This window comes from Sapajus apella, unplaced genomic scaffold, assembly GCF_009761245.1.
Source record: "Sapajus apella isolate SASKATOON/1434 unplaced genomic scaffold, GSC_monkey_1.0 scaffold6, whole genome shotgun sequence".
Lineage (NCBI taxonomy): Eukaryota > Metazoa > Chordata > Mammalia > Primates > Cebidae > Sapajus > Sapajus apella.
In genome coordinates, this window is record NW_022436946.1 from 21796968 (window position 1) to 21813248 (window position 16281).

The 16281-nt window shown below is 34.8% G+C and overlaps 1 protein-coding gene across 14 annotated transcripts in view; it reads left to right on the forward strand.

The window, feature by feature from the left end:
• Positions 1-16281, forward strand: part of PTPRK (protein tyrosine phosphatase receptor type K) — a 576007-nt gene that overhangs the window by 296342 nt on the left and 263384 nt on the right. For all 14 annotated transcript variants that reach the window (XM_032274360.1, XM_032274363.1, XM_032274362.1 and 11 more), the window contains exon 6: positions 3565-3739. In XM_032274360.1, the coding sequence (XP_032130251.1) occupies positions 3565-3739 (175 nt within the window). The remainder of the gene's footprint in view (positions 1-3564; positions 3740-16281) is intronic.

Below are 16281 nucleotides of genomic sequence, written 5' to 3' on the forward strand. Positions count from 1 at the left end.
GTATATATGAGCTGATGGAATGTGAACTTGAGGCAGAAGGGAAGGAGCTAGATACCATAGATCAGATCACTGTGGAAATCAAGTAGGAATGTCTGCAAGTTTTTAATCTCCATTTTTGGATAACACAGAAATTTTTCATAAGAACAAATGACCAATTTCTGCAAAGGTCAGTAGTTTTAGAATAGTTGATAAAATAGTGCAAATTCAATATTGGCAATGCATAAACAATAGAAAGTTGAAAGAATATGGAGCTCTTTCAGGCTAGAGATTGTCTCTTTGAAATGGCTGCTGTAAAGTAAAGGGTCACAAAATAAGGTCTTTGCCAATGTAGAGGATTGAAGGAGTGAGAGACTGAATTGCAGAGACGGTTGTGATTCCAGAGGAAACTATCGCAGAACAAGAACTTGGGTGTTGCAAGATGGCAAAGGAGGTTGTTGGTGATCACTGAGGCCAAAGTGAGTTTGAGGATCAATGGGAATATTCACAGAACTGGGATAGGGAGGATAGTCTGGTCTATGAATATTCCTAGTGATGGGAATGATATGTGGGCACACTGGGAATTCCAAAGGTTGGGAGGTGGTTGAGTGGGAAAGTGGAAGAGTTGTCTTCATCTTAGGAACCAGGAAAATGGTAGCTCTCCCTGAAAGAGGGTATAAGGTACTAGAAAATGTACCCTCCTTTGAGATAGTAGTACTGTGAGAGGAATGCCAATTAAGGTGAAAAGATGGAATAATGATTATTGAGAAGGAAACATTAAGGATACTCAGAATCTCTTCACAAGAGAAGGATTTTGAAAAGCATAGTGTGAAAAGACTTTCTTGGGTGGGTGTGTACACGTGCAAGAGAATTTGGAAGGCAAAACAGGCAGCGGAAATTGGCTAGTCTTGCAGAAGAACTGAGAAATACATATGGCAGGAAGCAAGGAGACAGTTTGAGAACACACCTGGAAAGAGAAGATAGAGGAAGCCCAGATGAGTTTGTTTAACAAAAGTGAGGAGCAGGGAGTCATGGTGGGCCTTCCAATTAGGAAGATTGTGTGGAAATGACGTGTTAATTGAAAAAAACATGCAGCCTGAGATTTGTATGTGTAATGACTTTTATTTGTTTGTTTATGTGGTTTGTAGGGAAGGAGTTTAGACTGATTTTATGAATTTATATTTAAGGGTTTTTGAATATAAGCTGCTTTTTCACTTCCTTATTATCCAAGAGAATAATCAGGGTATCTTGCTGCAAAAATCATGAACTAGGTGGGTAAGCAGAGAAATGTTAATAAAAACAATGAATAAAAAATAGCAAAATCCTAATTGGGATTTGGTGTCCTCAGATATTTAAGTGTGGATATGCAGACACATGTATGTATTTATTACATGATATGCATAGACATGATTTCAGGTATGGAGAAGGATATTTAAAGATACAGTATATTAAGGATTTAGAAAATTATTAAAGCAATAGAGTATCCTCTTTATTAATTACTCCTCTAAAAATATAAATTATTTCAAATGTACAAAAAATCATAGAAAACAATAAAATAGTCATTAATTTACCTCCACCCTAATTTAATAGAAGTTAACAGTTTATCTCATGTCATCTTATTCTTAAGGATTTTTTTTTTTTTTAACATTTAAGCATGCATACATGTATTACTAATCAGTGGAATGCTGGAACCAATGAGTACCAAGAATGTGTTAGTTTTCAGGAAGTTTGAATAACTTCCTGATAAACTGAAGTTGCCATAGTGGAGAATTTACACAGCAGAAATGGACAAATACTACAGGCTTGCATTTTATGTTTTTTTTTTTTTTAGTGAAGAACTAGCAGTTTCAAATTTTGCCAACACCTTGCTGGTTTTACTTTTCTTAGTTTAACTGTTATAATCCATTTTATTGAATGAATAAAATTCAGTTTATTTGCTACTCAGAAATATTGGGACATTTTCCGTATTCACAATTACAGATAATTCAGAGTTCTTGTACATAGCTCTTTGATCACGTATACACTGGTGGTTCAAAAGTAGAAATCTGTAAGTGGTATTGCTGGGTCCTGCGGTTTATGCATCCTCAAATTTACTAGATGGTAACAAATGATTTTCTAAAGTCACTCTAGCAGCTTACATTTGCAACAGGAATGTTATATCATTTTTGTTTACCATGTATAGTCCTATGAAATGATATTTCAAGCAATATGAAAGATACCAGGGGTAGTTAGCATTTCACCAACCAGAGATGAACTTGTGGATCATGACCAATTCTTTCTCAGGGTTGCGGGTTTTCATTGTCCTTTTTGCTGTCTTTGACATATAGAAGTTTTAAAATTGAGATTGGCAATCTTGTTTCATGGTGGTTAGAAATATACATTTTCTCTTTTTTATAGCCTATTCATTTTTTTTGTTATCTTTTTTCTTATTGAGCTATAGAAGATCTTTATATATTCTGGCTATTTATTTCTTGATGGGCATTTCCTTGACATTTGTGACTTATTTTTTTCACTTTAAATATGATGTCTTTGAACATGCAGAAGTTATAAATTTTTATAGTTGAATTTTTTCAGTCATTTCCTGTTAGTTTATGCTTATTACTCTTGTCTGGGATATGCTGATATCATAAATATGGTTTCCAGTATTTCATTTTGAAATTTGACAGGTATGCTTTTAATGTTTAGGCTCTTTTGACTACTTCTCTAAAATGTATAAATTGGCTGTCATTAATGCCAAAGAGAGAGTCATTTGCAAAGAGTACAGATTTTGGGTTGACTTTAAATTATTCATCATTACTATATTATCATTCTGTGGCAAGTACATGCTATGCATTTGGAATACAGAGATACACAGGCAATGGTCCTACTCTTCTGATGGGCACAAACATGCTACAGCACAAGTAGTATAGGGTAAGGGCTAAAAGAAGCTTCTATATATTACTCTGAGAGCATGGGGGCAATGAATCATTTGTCATGGACCCATTAGTTCTCTTATTAATTCATTTACTCTGATGTAATAGCGATTTTATTGAGAACTGAGATTACTACCATAGTGTCAAATGTATACCTTTTAGAGCAGGGGTCCCCAACCCCCGGGCTGCAAACTGGTACTGGTCTGTGGCCTGTTAGGAACAGGGCCACACAGCAGGAGGTGAGCAGCAGGTGAGCAAGCATTGGCACCTGAGCTCTGCCTCCTGTCAGATCAGCTGTGGCATTAGATTCTCATAGGAGAGCAAATCCTACTGTGAACAGTGAATGCAAGGGATCTAGGTTGTGAGTGCCTTATGAGAATCTAACTAATGCCTGATGATTTGAGGTGGAACGGTTTCATCCTAAAATCATTCCCCCACTGTTCCATAGAAAAACTGTCTTCCAAGAAACTGGTCCTTGGTGCCAAAAACTTTGGGGACCACTGCTTTAGAGGATACCAGTATTTACTTACATCCTTTTCCTGATTGAATGACAATGGAAAAAATGTGTAGGTCTTTTGCAACAAGAATAATTTATCACAGATATTGCTTGCTAAGATGCCTTATAGATTTATGGAAAGGTTAAGATCCTGTTTTTAAAGATTGTTTCTGTTTGCAGAGACGAAATGGAGAAGATATACCAGTAGCCCAGACTAAGAACATCAATCACAGAAGATTTGCCGCTTCCTTCAGATTGCAAGAAGTGACAAAAACTGACCAGGATTTGTATCGCTGTGTAACTCAGTCAGAACGAGGTTCTGGTGTGTCCAATTTTGCTCAACTTATTGTGAGAGGTAAGGTTTTCATTTCACAAAATTGCATGGCTTTATTAGAACAAAAGCAACTCCATAGATACTTTTATTGATTTTTAAACCATAGTGTTTTTGATGTCAGATCACCATAAAAATATCATTATTGTTTCTGAGAATGTGTGAAGGTAAAATTAACATTGTAGTTTGTAAAGTTTTTGAAGTTTCTAATAAGTGTTAGCCATTGAAAGAAATCTATTTTATAATGCCCTAAGTGGACTAAATATATTAAATACTTTATTCCACATTGTCATCACCTAGTTTGTATTTTAACTTTAGATCTAGTTCTTCCTGTTTAAAACAGTTCTTCAGATACCTACTTTTCTTCAAAGCATTGTGGCAATCAAGTCAAGGTCAAAGCTTCTATTTCCATGTAGACCTACAAATTTTACTGGCATCAAAACCCAATAGTGAATTTTCACTGATGCATGTCTGTTATGGAATCTCAGAAAATTAGAACTACCAAACGGTCCTCACTAATATTCTTAGATACTAAAGTTACTAGAAGAATGTTAGAGATTATGACCTATCAGTACTTATTTGTAGTGAATACTGGAAAAATACAAGTGTAAAAAATATATTACATTCATTTAAAATGTATAGAGTTTCTCTTATATTCTAAGCACTGTTCTAGATTGTAGATATTAGAGATACAATTGTAAATGTAATACAATGTTCCTGCCCACATGGAGCATCATATTGAGGTATGTTAGGCAGGCTATATAGACAGGTATTGAAAACATAGTATCAAGTCATGGTATGTGCTATGAAGGAAAAAAAAGACACAAAATGTTGGAAATTGGTATTTTCGTTAAAGCTGTCTGGAAGGCTACTCTGAGAAAGCAACAATTGAGCTGAAAGATTAAAAAAATAGAGACTTCAGTCCTATGAAAATCTAGAGGTAAAGCAGCTCCATTGAGGAGGACATCAAGCATCAATCAATATTGACACAAATGAAAATAATTATAAATTGTTTAAGTCTTTTCAAGGATAAGTGTGGGAGGCTCTAGCAAAAATATCTAAACTGGAGCTGGGACTGTAAATGTATCATGCAAGGCATTTGCAAGTGAGTATTCTTTGAGTACGGATCTGAAGGTTGAGAGAAGGTTGCTCACTTAGGGATTATGGACATAGGGTCAGGGGCAAGAGAGTACAGCACATGCCAAGGCCTATGAGCTCGAAGGAGAGTATGAGATATGTCCATATTCTAGTCAATGCATTTTGTAATACTTAGCATCAAATATCTTTTACAAATATTACTTAATATTTTCTTGATTTTAATACTTTAACCTTTGATATTTTTAATAAAAAGGAATTTGAAATTCAGACTTTTTGATAATTTACCCAGAGCCAATTAAATCTAATGATTGATCGAGCCAGAATAGAGCCCATTGTTTCTTGATTACTAATGGTGAGCTCATTCTTTTCCATTACAGTTTTCCCTTACATTAACATTATTGGATAGTGCTATCAACCTCTTGTAAACTTTTGTCTTGGTAGACTCTATGGCTCATTTTAAAAAAAAAACTTTATAGATTAAATATGACTATTTTCAATGTAACTTCTCTGGTGTCTCCATAGTTAGCTCATATCACCTGCACAAATTTATGAGATCACAGCTCCAATTAAGAAAATATGATAGTATTTGACTTCAGTATTTAGGCAGAGAAACAATTTATCACATGTTCACACATGCATCTTTGTTAAGTCCCATTCCAGCATCTCTCTCACCTGAGCCTAATTTGGAAAGCCTGAAGGTGTCCTTGGATAATCTTCAGGGTGATTAATATGCTGTGGATACAGGAATGTGGGTGTACTATTGAATTATCATGCTCACTGGAACTTTTTTTTATTGTATATGCATTCACAATTTGCAACCACTGAAGGAGATCATGTCTTAACAAGGTATCTAGAATGCTTTTACATATAATACGTAGTTACATATGTTCTATATAGTTATCTATATTTTTTCAAGAAAAGTCACTCCTGATGACTATTCATCAAAAGACTGTAGAAGACCTGTTGTTGCTTTTATCCAGGTGCTCCCTTTACATGTATAGTTCATTCTTTCATATGAACATTTCCTGCCTGTTTATTTTAAAAGAGACTCATTTTGTCATTACTAGATCTCCTTTGTTTATCTTAATTGATAAGTAGATTTTATCACTTTATCAAAGCCTCGTTTTCTTTACCTGGGGACAACTACATTACAGCTGCTCCCTCAGCATTACTTGTTAAATTAATAATTATTTCAATAAAATTTATAAAAAGAGGATCCTTAATATTCATTGAAAAATTTGACCTATTTTTGTTTTTCCTATTTTTTTTTTTTTTTTTTTTGAGACGGAGTCTCACTCTGTCGCCCAGGCTGGAGTGCAGTGGCACAACCTCGACTCACTGCAACCTCCGCCTCCTGGGTTCAAGAAATTGTCCTGCCTCAACCTCCTGAGTAGCTGGGACTACAGGTGTGCACCATTGTGCCTGATTAAGTTTTGTATTTTTAGTAGAGACAGGTTTCACCTTGTTGGCCAGACTTTTCTCAGACTCCTTAAACAGACTTGAACTCCTGACCTCGTGATCCACCCACCTCAGACTCCCAAAGTGCTGGGGTTACAGGCATGACCCACCACAACTGGTCTTCTTATTCCTTTTTTTAAAGAAAGTCCTGCCATAAACTTTGTGATTTTTATGTTGGAAAGATTGAGTTTAAAGATGATGGCATTTTGAATTTGTTATCCAGAGTCTGCTATCATTTTAGAAAAATTTTGTTTGATAGTTTTGGAAGTTTTATTTTTCTTTCAACACATTTTGGGTTGTTCTACACTTAATACTTACAGGTGAGACTTTGCTTACTGTTTTATTTGAAAACCAATATAGAGGAATAATTTTTCTTGTTTGTCGAGATAACCACCAAATAAATATGACTAACCAAAAACATACCCTTGGGGGTCAGCTGTCCTGGTGTTGAAACAATGCTGAGTATTAACTGTGCGGACAGGTCCTATCTCTCATTGGCACGTTTAAAGCTGACATCCTGTTACATGGATACCAAAGATGGTAATTTTAAAGGAAGTTTTTGGGGCAGTGATATGAATAGTCTTTAATAAGAGCTGGCATGGTATTGCCTGTTGTCAAAGATGACCCAAGGGTAAGAGTTTATTAATGCATTTTCTCCTAAACTGAAAGTGACAGGGAATGCTTAAGGCTTTTTTGTTGCTGTTTGTTACAAATGAAAATTTCACTGCAAAATGTTCATGCTGAAGAGTATTGATCTATGTTTTCCCACAGAGGAATTTTTAAAAAGTACCAAGAAACAGAATTTACTTTGTCATGACTTTAGCTTCACTTCCTGATCATTTTGAATAATGATAATGTCTTCAGCTTATGGAAGCCAATTTTTATTGACAGGGAAGTTTTTATAGAGATGAGATGAAGAGCAGATTTTTTTCTCAGTGTTTTACAAAATTGAAGTGTAAAACATGTGAAATACAGGTTGAAGTCATGTTCACAAGCTTCAAACTGAAAGCCTCAACTTTGTAGTCTAATTATATTACAGATTATTTTGTCATTCCCTACCTCAGTTGTGATCTTCTCCTCCACCAGTTTCCGTCTGTCTAAATCAAAGACCCACTTATATCACTAACCAGCTGACCTGAGTAAACTTCTATAAAATTCTGTGATTGCTATACCTCACACTCAATTTCTATTCCAAATTGTTATGTTTTACCTGTGAAACTACAACTCTATTTTAAGTACTTCAGTTTGAAAGCACAAGATTTTGTTTGTCATTGTTAATGGCTTGAGTTTTAAATGTTAGTGTCAACTGTTAGCCATTATCAAAATGCTCTGGACACAAAAGTATTTAGTTAATATTTTAGCCTGTTCCTAATGAATAATAACAACTTCTAACTATAAATTGATTTTAATATCAATTCCTTTACCTAACTTTTCTCAGGGTAATTACCCAACGTTATTCAGAGTTGGTATTTAACACAGTAAGAAATTCGGACTGATGTCATTACTTTCCTTTGTAAGACCACATAAACTAGCTTATACATAAGAATATTTACTAACTTTTCTGACTGGGGAGTGTAGGATAGGCTTCTGTATTTATTAATCAAGTCATCAAAGATGCATGTTCTTTCCAATTCTTCACTTTGTAGCCTACAATTTTGGCTTCTATCATAAGCCAGACCCATCTTCTAGTCATAGGACAGCAAAATGACTACATGCTTCCTTGGTCTTATCCAGTTAGGGGTAAAGAAGGCAGTACCTACCACAACTATATTTAAAAAATGCATCACTGGTTATTGGATAAACAACTAATATCTCCAGTAGAAAGCTTTTGTACACAGGATTCCAGAGCATAAGCAGTATTACTCAGGGGTAGATCTTTATTTTATTCAGATAAGATGGTAACTGAGGAAATAATTTCAAGAGAAGGTACAACTTAATCTTGAAGGACATACAGAGTTTGGAATATGGTACTATTGGAGAAGGGTGTTACCATACTAAGTCAACTAGTGGTATGAGTTATAGGTAATCAGTAAGATCATAGCTTATTTGATCAATAGTGAACTGTTCATGAAATTGTTTACTTTATATCAGTTATTTACTATGCATATGAAGAAGGAAAGCAGTCAAAACCTATTTGAACTTTTCAGATTCTGCTTTTACTGTAATTGGCTGTAATTTATGTCCTATCGGAGCCTATCTAGTTCATCTTTGCTTCAGCACCTAGCACAATATTTACAGGAAGACATTAAGCACTTTTATCAAAATCAACAAATACAATCATTTGGCTGAAATCAGAAGAGTGGGACTGACCCTGGCATATGGAGGGAATGAATGATGAAACATATTCTCTCTCACGTACAGATGGAGTCAGGTTTTCTGGCATAAAGGAAGTGATGATGCCAGTTGCTTTTTGTAGTGTCTGAACCAGACTCTTTCCTTTCTCAAGTGGACCAATAAGGGTGACTTTTAAGTTTAGTGTAAATATTTTTCAGTTGAAAAAATAGTATCGATTTGATCAGTATTCTACTTCAGTATTATAATCTTTTAGCACATGAAATTAAATCTGAATTTTTTTAAATATAAGAAGCAAGGTCATTTGGGAAATGGAAAACACTTTATAAGGATTTTGCTAGTTGGTGGCTAAAGGCCATGGAATTTCTAGCTTAAGACCTTTAGCAAGATGCTTAATACCATGCAGTATTGATTTTTAACTAGTTTTCATAGCACACCTTTGAGGCTCATGAATTCATATAAAGATCTTTTTTCTTAATGGTGACTTGAGATCTCTTTTCTTCTATTGTGAAAACTGGTCAACTTGACAGGAAGTTTGGCGTTATCTTGGAGAATGTAATTTAAACACAGCTATGTTTTATAAAAAATGAAATATAGTGAACATTTCAGAACATACTGAATCACTTACTATTTTTCCCCTAAATACCCATAAATATTAGGAAAAAAAAGCCTATGCAGCCAGTGGATACCAAATGTGTCAAATTTGGAGGCATCTCCAACTGTCTCATATTTAAAAATTTTACTTTACTCCCCTTGAGTATGATAAAAGAAACATTTGGAGTCTCCTCTCATTCATAGTATCTACTTGTAATTCAGGTGATTCAGTGCTCAAGATGTCTGGTACATATTTAAATTCTCAATAAGCAAAAGAGTACTAGATGTTCTTATTTCAGGTAGTATATTCTGGTACAACCAGAAACTGGATGCTCATTTGAATTGTTCATATAGTCCATTAAGGCATATATTTTCAAATCTGAAAAGCATTAAAAAATAATGATAGTATCTATGTTTATTTAAAAATAGAAAAATTATGGCTTTTAAATATAATATGAATAGTGACTGGGACTTCATATTACTGCTGAAACTCTACTTGGTCCAGTTCTGTACACCGTTATGCCAGATACTTTTTCCTATTAATTTTCTCCTTCTCTGAATTTCCTCATAGCTACTCTATAAGGATGGTAAAGTGCAGCAGTTGTTTTTGTCAGAGTGATTATTTTCATTTTATTTATTTTCTTTGGGTTTGTTTTTAAAATAAAAATGCAGTGAGAGTTCTTTCCCTAAAGAATTCTCAGTTTATTTTCCTAGGCAATTCATGTGTTGAATGGGTAGGGTACTGGTCACTGCTCTTTGGAATAAATCTTGGGGGAGTTTGCTTTTGATGGAGCTTTCATCTTAAGAATATGAAAAGGAACAGGAGGAAGCAAAATCATTTGCATAGTAAATAATTATTTCTGCTGAACTCAAGGGAGTTGATTTCAGATTGCTGACGGTAGGCCTGTACACTTTTTCTAAGTTTCAATTCTCTTCTCTTGGAGTTTGTGATAAATGTAACTTGGGCCCATTTCTGTCTACCAAGGGACTTGTATCTACTACAGGGACTGATTGTGTTCATAGTTTATATTCCCCTCCCTGTTAATCATTTTTCTTTCTCTTACCCCAAACCAAAAAGAAAACAACAGTGTCACTTTGAACTAAGATTTTGGAGTCTTTCTGGGTTTCTTTGCAACTTCATTGAAAAATTCAGCTAGCAGCATTTATTGAGTTCTTAATGAGGTGATAGGCAAGTGCATTTTACGATGTTAAGTATTCAATAAAGACAAATGCCAAAGAAGTCGCATACTTAGTCTCAGTGCTTAAGAAACTCATAATTTAATTAATTCTATAGGAAAAGAAAGAATTATTGAGTATCATGGCACAGAATTTTTACTTAGGTTTTGATCACATTCTATAATCAATTTTATTCTATAAGAATAAAAAAGGTTTCCTTACAAATAAAAAAATAGTCTTCCACAGTAGCTATTTCATTGAAACCCCTTATTAAGAACTAATTTAGTTAAAAAAAAGTTACACTGGCAGTCTTATAGAATGTTAATTGAACAGAAGCTCTATAGCTGACAAACTGAAATCAATCAGTGAGGTCAGAGAGATAAATCATAGTGTTTAGTGGTATAATGAGTAAGGATGGCAATAGAAGTGTTGTAGTGGGACATTACTTCATTAGTTTGAGTTCTTGAGTCTCTCCCACTCTCCCTCCACTTCATCTTCAAGAGAGTCATTAGTAGCAGGATTCTCTACCAGTGTATGACTTCTAGGTGAGTTTTTGTGTTTAGCTTTGCAGTTAGCATAAATTATTTGCCCCTTAAGTAGTCACATCTTTTAAAAAGCTAGCTAATACACATTCTGCTGACCAGTAAAGCATGATCAGGAACCTGACCATTACTAAGAATACAAACAAGGAAATACTCAGAAAACAGAAAACATTAATAAAATGTTAGGTAGAAGCCTTACCAAGAAAGCATATATTAATATGTAATTATTTATTATTAATGTGTTGATCAAAACTGGTTTGTTCAAAGTTTGTGATAGTAGCACAGAAATTGCTTGCTTTCCCATCTGGGTTAAGATAAATGATGTTTTACCGTTTTCTAGGAAATATTTAGTCTAACAAGAATTAAAACCAAGTGTAAGATCAACACAAATGAATACAGAAAAATAATATTTTGTTACTGCTCAGTATTTATTGTGTTTAGTTCATGATTATTAATTTAAAAAAAAGGGAAATGTACCATTTCAGTATTAAAAGTGAGAAGTTGGGGATAGAGAGCTGGACAGAAATTAAATAATAAGGCAGAAAATATGGTGGCTTTCCTCGACATATAAGTGTAAACAATCTCTTCTTGCATAGGCTTTACCTTAGCGCTGATGTTTGTTTTTAGATAAATTATGGCCTGTAGATGTGTTTTCATCTCATACAAGCTGTACGAACACATATGAACCGTTATTTTAACTTTAGGATATAATTTATTCTAGTTATAGGCATATAACTTTCTTTTGCTCTTTAGTTTCTGCTTTCTGAGCCCTAAACTGAGAAAATAGTTTGATGTTTTTCTTTATTGTTGCTTGATTTGGAGTCATAGATTTAGCAGTGATGCCACAGAATCTGTCCTTGTGTTAAACAACAAAACAACAAATGGATAATTTCTTATATCTTTGTTGGGAAGAAATTTTACCCACCTGGTTATTTACATATTGCTAATTGCCACTGGCATTTTCTTCAGTCCCTTCATACGTATGAAGGGTACCATTGCTACTCTCATGTTGCTGTGCTGTCCCCTCCAGGGGCCTTCCCTCTCATTAGGGAAAAAAAAGAATAAAAAAATTACAGTCTTTTCCTGTTGTAAGTGGCCTTAAATGAAATATCCCCTGGCTGCCACTCCACATTTGTTCCTTATCACTCAACTCCTTCCTTGATCCACAGCAGCCAAAGCCAGTTCTTCCAAGTGTTCTTCTGTCTCTGGGCTTTTACACTTCCTGTTTCCACCCTCGCCTGTTTTTTCTGGACTAGATGCACACTTTTACATTCTTATTCCTTTCAGCTTTCTTCTCATTTTCCCCTCAAAATACCTAAAGGCCAAATGACAATTATTTTCTAGTACAGAGAGAATTCATTGATTTTTGTTCTACCATTTTTTTTTTTCCTCCAGAGTTATTTAGGCCAAAGTTTTTGAAAGATCTTTACATAATGCCTACTATCCCAGTAAATATATGCAGAACAATAAAATGGCCTCAAAGATTTTTGTGCTGTTGGAAATGCAGTGAATAGAAATCTGTATGTCTGAAATTTGTTTGTAATATGTATATAGGTTCCTTTATTCAGATTTTATTGCATACCCTTTGAGTGCCCAGAACTTTTCTTTATTCTCACTGCCACCACTTGTCTCTGTCACCATCTTCTCTTTCTTGTACTTCTATTAAAAAAACCTTCTTATTGATCTCCCTCCATGAGCACATAACTCCTCCAAGGCAGTCTTCACACACAATCCAGAGTGACTATATGACACAGTAAGTCAGAGTATGCTGTCCCTGGCACTGCCAGCTTCCTGTTCATGCGGTATAAATTCCAGATGTGCCATCATAGCTCCAAGGGCCTGTTTGCTCTTAGGCTTTTAGCTGTGCTCACTGCCTTCAGTCCTTCATAAGACTCTCCTTTGCTCACCAAACTCCAGCAACACTAGTTTTCTTTCACTTGCTTGAAGATACCTTGATCTCTCCTGCCTTAGGGTCTTGGCTTATTCTAATTGCTCTGCTCCTTCAAAATATAACTGCATTCATAACATATGCCTCATCCATGATACTGATACACTTAGCGACCCTTTCCTTTTGCTTGCTCATGGTTAGATCTCTGTAGCCAATACCATGATCAAAGTCTAGCAGATCTCATCAAATATTTGTTGTCAAAGAAACAAAAATTGTGGGGTATAAAGTGCTGTATAAATGACATGAATTTAATGTATAGAATGAGGAGGGCAGCCTAATGGCTGCCTTTTACCGGTCAGGTAATGTGCTGAGGAGGAGTAGAAGTTCTTTCTGACCCTTCAAGGGTGGGTAGCGTTTGGATAGTGGAAGACAAGTAAAGGGCATTCTGGGTAGAGGGACTGTCACTGGAAAACATGTTCTTGTGGACTAGTCATCAATATTGACTTACAACAATGTTTTCCAATGAAAACATCTGAGATGATCCTGAAATTGTACTTTGAGGCCTTACTGTGGAATAATTTGAGTGCTACTAAGAAATATAAATGCATTGTGTTAATTAATTTGGGAAACTCTAGGAGTTTTGAAGTAGGTTACTTACATGTTACCTGTCTCAGAAAATCAGGATGGCAGATGATTTGGAAAATGGTATATTTTTTGGGAGTAAGTTAATGGGGCTCTTACAATTTAAAAAACTTGAGCTTAGTGTTTCAGGGTGAGGGGGTTAGGGCAGAAAGAATGGGTCAAGGATAGAGATTAGGCAGCAATGTTAAAGCATTGTGGAATGACAGTAAGATGAGTCAAATGAGACTTCTAGATTTTTGTTTGGGATACTAGATGAAATATATTAATATGGTCAGAGATTTGGAAGCCTTATAGAAGAACTTATTTGAGAGCATAGATGATAAGTTTAATTGTAAACTTTCAATTGGGGTGCTAGGAACATATCCAGTTTTAAAATCTTTAGGTATGTGGGTAAGCCTTAAACTAATCATAGGGCATTAAGTAAAGATTCAACATATGATGAATTGAACAATAGGTGCTTAGTGCATGGAAATTATTTGTATTTCCTAAGCTTCCATTTCATAGCCATTAGCCTATAATATTGGAATTTTTCATGTTGTTAAACTTTGGATGAAAGCAGAGGTTTTTAGCTAAATGGAAAATTTAGAAAGAGAAACCAAAATTAAATATGATGTCTTTTTTATTGCTGACATTATCTGCACATAAAAACACATGTAAGATATATCATACGTAAATATTTCCCCCACTGCTTCATCTAAATTCCTGACTGTATTTGTGGTTGTCTGTTGAGTGGAAATCTTTTTCCTCTTCTTTGCTTTATTTCCATGAAGTAAAAAGTTTTACAAACTCTCTAAAGGCTCTCTACTTTCTCCGCTCTTCAGAATTTGATTGTCCATGATAATAATGCTCCTAGACTTGTCTTTTTCTTACATCAATGTTTTAAAGGGTTGGGAGACAGGTTTTTTTTTTTTTTTTTTTTTTTTTTGGTAGGACTTTTGGCTAACAGCATTTCTCATCCTCAGAGAATGTCATTCACTGTAGTGGGTGGTTTGTAAATTTTTACTTAAGGGTAGATAAAGGGTTCCCACCTGCCATAATCTTCCTATGTTAAAATCCCCACTCAATTTGACATTTCTGTGTACTGTGCAGGATTGCTAAAAAGTAGTTACCATGACCAGACTGGTTGATGCATGGTAATGATATAAAGCAGGGTGTTTGGAATTCAAAATGGATGGCAGAAATGTGAGATGTCAGAGAAGCCATATATTAAAGAGAATTTGAATTGGAAACTCAATCCCAGTCTGCAACTGAGAACATTTTGATCATTTTGATTTATTAAACTTTTATAACAGCATTCAGATGGAGTTGAATTAAAACCTTTAGTCTTAGATAGTTTATGGGACACTAACCACTGTGTTACTGGTATCATTTTGAAGGTTCTCTTAGCGTCAGTGAAAAGGGGAAAAAATGGGTGTGTGAGATACTACTTTAAAAGGAAGCTTTCACTTATATTCTTGCATCTAACTTTAAATCCCTCCTTTGTTTGCATTGTGTCACTGTTAAACATGTTTTACAATTTCAACATATTAGGTACCGTAAAGTTTTGAATTTTACTGTGAAAAATTTTTGAAACTTTGATCAATAATTTTCAGATTGAAACACTACTTCTATATATATGGTACAGGCTATCTTTTGTTTTTGGTGTGTATACCTGTACATTCAGGGGCATCTTTATATGTCTTTGTCTATGTTTGTGTTGCTAAGGTTTATAGGTAAATACTCAAATAGAAATGCTAATGCAATTCTGAAACCTAGCTTGCAAGTGAAAGAGTGCATTTGCCTACAGCTATTGCAATTCTGTACATCAGGTTTTTAAAAAGTCAACCATCAGCATCAGCAATCATGGATAGTATTATCGGAATAGTAGCTCCATAATAAAGGAAGTCAGTTACTACTGGAGAAGCATGGTAGGTTAAAGACACTTGGTTTTGAAGCTGGGAGAAGGTACTTAGTTGTGAATCAGGAATGATGCAAAAGGTGGATGAGACAGAGTTCAAGGAGCAATAATGTGAGGGTCCTGGACAGTCATTTCAAGCTGTCTCAGCACTAATGATGGATGGTTTGGTGGCAAGAAGTAACAATACCAGATGATGAAAGATGCATCTCAGCACCTTGAGCCCGAGCATGCTGTCTACCTGTTGGAGTTCTGGGGCATAATGATTCCTGATTTGCAACCAACGGGGTTTGCTGCACTTAGCAACCCTGTTTTTCGGCAGCTGTGAAGGAAGCAAGTAGCATACCAAACACTCTTGCACATTGTAAATTTAATTACCTCATATTTATGCATAGTAGCTGTTGACAGGAACTTGTAAGCTATGCTAATATGGAAGGTAATTTGTTACCTCCAGAAATCACTTTCCATGTGTCTTCTGATCATTATCATGAAACATGATAAATGATCTAGCCCATGAGGTATAAATGAAAATGAAATGGATAATTGGATTCTATGTCTACATTGTGGCTGGAATAGTCACAGCAATTATAATTGAATTTGTCTCATAAAAATGCATTGGCAATACATCAGTGACCTTTCATCCTTTTGAACCTATGTATTATATGAAGCTACTTTTGAGATGATCACAAAAAAAGTATCATAATTCTTTTTAAAGTGTAATATATAGCACTTCAGTTTTCTACTTTCTTGCCTTATCTGCTTATATATTTTTTAAAGTATCTAGTTTATCTACAGTGAGTTTCAGCAATTAATACTGATAATCCTTTTTTATACTGAGGATAAAGTGTTTTGTTGTCACCAATACCTTGACTGAATGAATGGCTTAGGAACTGTGTAAGATACTCTGAGGTTTTTTTTTTTTCTTTTTTTGTTTTTAATGAACACCTTTCATCATTAGCAGGATGTATCTTTCCACTGGGTG